The sequence below is a fragment of the Clarias gariepinus genome, chromosome 18, assembly GCF_024256425.1.
Source record: "Clarias gariepinus isolate MV-2021 ecotype Netherlands chromosome 18, CGAR_prim_01v2, whole genome shotgun sequence".
In the NCBI taxonomy this organism is placed as follows: Eukaryota; Metazoa; Chordata; class Actinopteri; order Siluriformes; family Clariidae; genus Clarias; species Clarias gariepinus.
In genome coordinates, this window is record NC_071117.1 from 6,165,658 (window position 1) to 6,171,657 (window position 6,000).

Below are 6,000 nucleotides of genomic sequence, written 5' to 3' on the forward strand. Positions count from 1 at the left end.
TTTATTATCTGTTGTCCCACTGGTCCCTTCCTCTTACCACATTAAAGGTAACTGTCTATTTCACTAAAGACTTACTTCATATATCTGATATTCATTATCAGTCTGGACTGCAGGGTCAAGAGTTGTGTATATGTTGTCTGCTGGAGTCGTACCAGCCATCTGCAGAGAGAAGGGGTGGAAAACATGAGTAGGATCTGCGTCAATGCTATTATGAACAAAACAAGCACATTATGGACATTTCTGTAATAACTCACTTGATAGTCACCTTCATCTGCCTTTTTCATCTGTCTCTTGAATTTGCTACAACAATTAAAAATATTTATCCATTGTAAGAATCGTTTTATCCATTGTAAGAGTAATAAGTGATTAATTTATCAGCACAAATATTCTCACCTCAGCCAGAAGAGTGCAGAGTTAAGAGCTGCCAGCCCCAAAAGTCCAACTCCAACAATTACATACACAATCACAGACGTACCTGATACTACACACACAGCACATAAGTGAAAATATTCCTGTTAATGTCCCTCCACTGTGCATGAGGTCTAACAGAGCAGTGATGAAACAAGAATTAATCACTCACCATGTAAAGTGACAGACACTGCAGCTGATCTCTCAGAGCCGTGTTTATTCTGAGCCTCGCAGTAGTACTGTCCACTCTGTAGAGCTCTGTAACTCTGTCCAGATCCTACAGATGAGGATTCATTCACCTTAAACCAGGTGTAGTTCTCCACAGGTGGGTTAGCATCACTGCTGCAGGTCAGAGTCACTGAACTGTCCTCCACTATATCACCAGCAGAGCTGATGTACACTGAAACAGTGTACATCACATTCCTTGGAGGATCTAAAATAAACAAAAATGTAAGATTTTAAATGAAATCTATAATACCTTTATCTGTTATTATTTGTGATGAGATCTTTTGTTTTAACTCACACAAAACATTCAGAATTATACCAGTGGAGTACTTATGTCTGATTTCATTACTGCACTTGCACTTGTACTCTCCTCTGGTTTCAATGCTTATGTTGGTGATGCTGTATATCTTTCCTTTTTCCACTAATATTGTCTCTTTATACCATTTGCAGGTGGCAGGTGGGTTAGCATCACCGCTGCAGGTCAGAGTCACTGAACTGCCCTCCACTATCTCACTAGAGGGACTGATGGACACTGAGATGTTCTTTGGAGGGTCTAGAGAGTTCCATGGTATGAATGACAAAAGCAGTTAATACTCAAATATTTTTTCGTTCACAAGAAAAAATGTGAAGTGATTTAGGATATATATATATATATATATATATATATATATATATATATATATATATATATATATATATATAGTTATCCACCATATAGGAAAAAGGTGAATAAATCTCACATCTGACTCTGAGTGTGTGAGCAGGAGAGGAGAGATGTTCATATCCTCTTACAGCACAGCTATAACTGCCTGCATCCTCACTGCTGACCGGCTGCAGGTGGACTTTATTCCTCTTGATGGTGTTTGTGGTTAAATCACGGCTGTTTTTGTACCAGATGAATGTTGGATCAGTCAGACTGCAGGTGGTTTTACAGGTCAGAACAGCTGATTGTCCTTCTGTCACTTCTGCAGGAGCGATCACCTGAAGATCTTAAATAATGAGAAATGTTTTTTTTTTTTTTTTTTTTAAACACTCACTTCGGGCCTGGTTTAGAGCCTTGCTGTCATTTTTTTAAACTCTAACAATTTTTAAACAATTGTTTGAAACCATTGCACATACAGTAAGTCAATGTTTATTTGTTCATTAAACAAAAATCAACAGTTTAAAATGACACAACTTAACATCAAACTCTTACCATTTCAAAATGCAATTTACACATTTTCTTTGAGATGCTCGTTCCCTAAAGCAATCAATTGAGACAACTTCTCAAAATCAAAAGTAACTGATAAGATAAGTAAAGATTTATTGTCTGTCCCAAATAGTGACAGAAATTCTTCTTTGAGGCTCCAATAATTTACACACACTAAAAACAAACAAACAAACAAACAAAAAACTATTTATTACTGTTTAAAGCAGTTATTTTGGTCTGGAGATAAATGATTTCTTGTAAATGTTTTTTTTTTTTTTTCCCCAGGCAAATGGGACTGTGTAGCACCTGCTTGATGGCAATAGCATGAATTAACTATGCAAGGCAAGAAAAGGGTCCTCACTGACCAGGGTTGCTTTCCTCATCACTGAGCAGCTGTATAATTCCCCTAAAGAAAAGACTGAGCTTCAGGAGGCAGAGGCCAACCCTGCAAGAATCTTATGGTATCCAGAGAAGGACCACCTCCAGCTGGATTCTGCTTCTTGATGGTTACACATGCTGCTCTTGAGCTCCCAGTAATCCAGACCCCTCTCTGTCCTCTGCACCTGCTGACTCATCTCGGTGCTGAACTGGACTCTATAATAACTTGGACAACTTCTGTTATATTGAACTTCCAGCAGCCTAACACACATGATGTCATTATATAATTTCTGTTATCCAGTATCAACCAAATGAGGAAGGGTTCCCTGTTGAGTCTTGTTCCTTTCAAGGTTTCTTTCTATTGCCATCTCAAGGAGTTTTTCCTTGCCACCGTCGCCTTCAGCTTGCTCATCAGGGACAATGTCCCAATCTCATTATTATCTAAACGCATTTTTTCTCTCTCATACACACTTAATACAAACAAAATTTTATTTGCATTTTGTGAAGCTGCTTAGGGACAATGACCATTGGTAAAAGCGCTATATAAATATTTTTTTTTAATTGATATTGAATAATTTAGACAATGCAACCACGGGGGGGCGCAATCCAGTGTCTTCTTGTGCCAGTCCCAAGTCTGGATAAATGCAGAGAGTTGTGTCAGGAAGGGCATCCGACGTAAAACATTTGCCAAATCATTGATGCGAATCACGAATATAATTCCCATACCGGATCGGTCGTGGCCCGGGTTAACAACGACCGCCACTGGTGTTGTTGACCTACAGGGTGCTGGTGGAAGAAGATTAAATAATTCAGACAGAGAACTTTCGGGTGCTACAGTTATTTTACTGGCCTGAATGATTATACGAGACAACTTTGTTCTTTGTTTGATGGTGAGAAAATTGTACCAAGTAATGCTAAAAATAGAGACGACTTCAATCAGAGATCTGTAAACCAAAGTTAAAATATCTTTGTTGACATGAAATGCCCTTAATTTCCTCAAAGGGCATTGTTTTGCTTTCTTATACACTGTGTTAGGATGTTGTGTGAAGGTCAAGTTGGTGTCAGTCTTTCCCACCAGATATTTGCAGTACCTGCTCAACCAACTGGCCCTGGATACTCACTGGTTGGGTCAGAGAAAAAGAGGTCTTTCCTGTGACCCCACAACATGGCTCTAGTGTCTTGGTTATATTTAGTTCCAATGTGCTCTCAGCCAATACTTGAACCGAGCTACTGACTTCAGGTTTATATTAAGACAGGACATACAGTTGCAAGAAAAAAAGTATGTAAACCCTTTAGGATTACATGACGTTTTGCATGAATTGGTCATAAAATGTGCTCTGAACTTTATTTAAGTCACAACAATAGAAAAACACAGTCTGCTTAAAATAATACTACACAAACATTATATGTTTTCATGTTTTTATTAAATTAAGCTCTTGTCATGTTTTTATGCTTACTTGATGCAGGCATGGCCTATTTGCGATTCATCACAGTGTACTTGCCCGAATAAGCTCATACGTTGCGAATATCAACACAATCAGGGCCAGCTCCAGCTCAGATTAAATGAATCTCACACAAATTTCAATTATGTAACATTACACTTAGTAATATGAAACAACACACAGGACCATTTCTCACAATGTCACAATTCTCATAAAAAGTTTGAAATGTCACACAAGCTCACACACCCTGACAATGCACTGCAAAACCAGAATAACCAGAGAATTATGGATTGATTAATTTTTGTATAAAATAATATGATTTTATTTACCTGTAACAGTGAGATTAACTCCAGTTTCAGCCACCCAGCTTTGATTTGTTGAGTTTGCAATGATTTTGAAGTAGTATCTGTGTTCATCTGTTTTCTTCACATCACTCAATATTAGAGAGAAGTGCCTTTGTTCATCTCCTAAATACTCCACTCTGGCAGAGTAAGCTGAAACATTATGCAGGTCAGTCTCTTTACCAGGAAATAGGTTCATTGACCAAAATGCCATTGTGACATTAAGGCCTACTGAGTGTGTGGTCGTGCCATTTATAAAAACTTTAGATCCGTTTAAAGCACAGAGATTTTGTTGGGTGTAATTTACAACCCATTCATTCCCCTGAGCTCCTGAAACATGACAAATAAAGGATGTCATTAGAGATCAAGAGAAGGAGGGGAGGGCCATAGGGTTTAATGCACACGCACAAACAGTGCAGGCTAAGAAAGAGAGAGAGAGAGAGAGAGAGAGAATGGATCTTTAACCTCTCTAATGACACTTGCTTTTGCTTTAATGGAAGAATCTGACACACACATACACATACAAACATAAAATAAAAAATACTTTACACGCACACACATGGTCACAGTCTTATAGTAAACAGTACATGTGTGCACAGACGTTGATTATACCAGCACGTCTGGTATAATGCCAGTTGATTAAGAGCCAGCAGAGGGGGACAATTACCAACAACGGCTCCAACCGGATTACTTGCAACTCGAGGTTCCAGTGTATATACAGTGGAACCCTGGATTACGAGCATAATTTGTTTCAGAAGCAGGCTCATATTCCAAAACACTCGTAAATCAGATTTATGTTCCCACAAGAAATAATGGAAACTTAAATTTTTCATTCCACGGCCCCAAAAAATAAATAAATAAAAATAATTAACACAAAACAATAGAAGGCACACAAAGGAAACACTGCTTTATCGGACAAAATTAACAAGAAATCTCTCTAATGACACTTGATTAGGCGACATACTAACGGAATCACTGCTGTAAAGTATTATTATATATAAATTTCATTTTAATGATTGAAAATGAAAAATTAACCTGGCACTTTACCTTAAAAAAAAACGTGACCGAGCAGTGTTTGTGTAGAGCAGAGAGAAAGAGTGTGTGTGCGCAAGAGAAAGAAAAATCGTTGGCTCAGTTCTGATCACGTGACGCTCGGCGTTAAAACAAGAAGCGCATGCGCAATACATTACATACATACTCGGTCTTTGTTCGTCTTGTGGAACACTCCCAAACCGATTTACTCGCAATCCAAGGTTCCACTGTATATAATTTGTTTGGTGTAACAACATTCCATGGGATTGGTGGCTAAATATTGTACAAATGTACCTAGTTCAAAGCAAACATTTTAATCTACATTTCAAATATTTATACAAAATAAAATGAAATTGGGCAGAACTCTCTCTATGATGATATTTTTACATTTCATACATTGGAGGTTAAATTGGCTGGTTAAATATGAAATGTCTCTTGTATGTGTAGTTTTGATGGTATGAATGGGTGACTCACCTAAAACAATAAGGAGAAAGATCAGACGATGTGGAGATGTGGTCATTTTGAAGGTTTTCATCGAGAAATGTTCTACATGCAAATGAATAAATAGAAAAACAAAAACTTACAATAAAACAATAAACAATAAAGCACAAAACACATAAGACTTCAGGCACCTATATCAGGTCTGTATGATTGACATCTATTTGCTGTCACAAATTGATGACCTTATTAAACTGCTGGGAAGAGCTCAATTCATTCTGACACTTAACTTGGTGTAATAACCACATCCAGAAGACAAGAAGCTGCATCCTCTGCACATTCCTCCCTGACTCTCACCTCCTTTTCTTTTTTCTTATTCAGCCATTTTGATAATAAATATAGCAAACATCTCGGGTTACTTTGCTGTAACCCTGTTCCGTGAAAAAGCGGGAACAAGATGTTGTGTAAAAATGCTATGGGAACATCTTTTTGTGTTGCCAGTTGTGAAGCATGTCTGTATCAAACACGCCAAATTTTGGCTTATATA

General features: G+C 37.7%; 1 protein-coding gene across 1 annotated transcript in view; it reads right to left on the reverse strand.

The window, feature by feature from the left end:
* LOC128507002 (uncharacterized) overlaps positions 1–5,556 on the reverse strand; it is a 35,060-nt gene extending 29,504 nt beyond the window's left edge. Inside the window, exons 1-7 of the mRNA XM_053477618.1 lie at positions 5,490–5,556; positions 3,972–4,313; positions 1,374–1,622; positions 932–1,186; positions 581–841; positions 394–481; positions 153–159 (exon numbers count right to left, since the gene is read on the reverse strand). Of these exons, the coding sequence (XP_053333593.1) occupies positions 153–159; positions 394–481; positions 581–841; positions 932–1,186; positions 1,374–1,622; positions 3,972–4,313; positions 5,490–5,550 (1,263 nt within the window). The 5' untranslated portion in view covers positions 5,551–5,556. The remainder of the gene's footprint in view (positions 1–152; positions 160–393; positions 482–580; positions 842–931; positions 1,187–1,373; positions 1,623–3,971; positions 4,314–5,489) is intronic.
* Between the last annotated feature and the right edge of the window lie 444 nt (positions 5,557–6,000).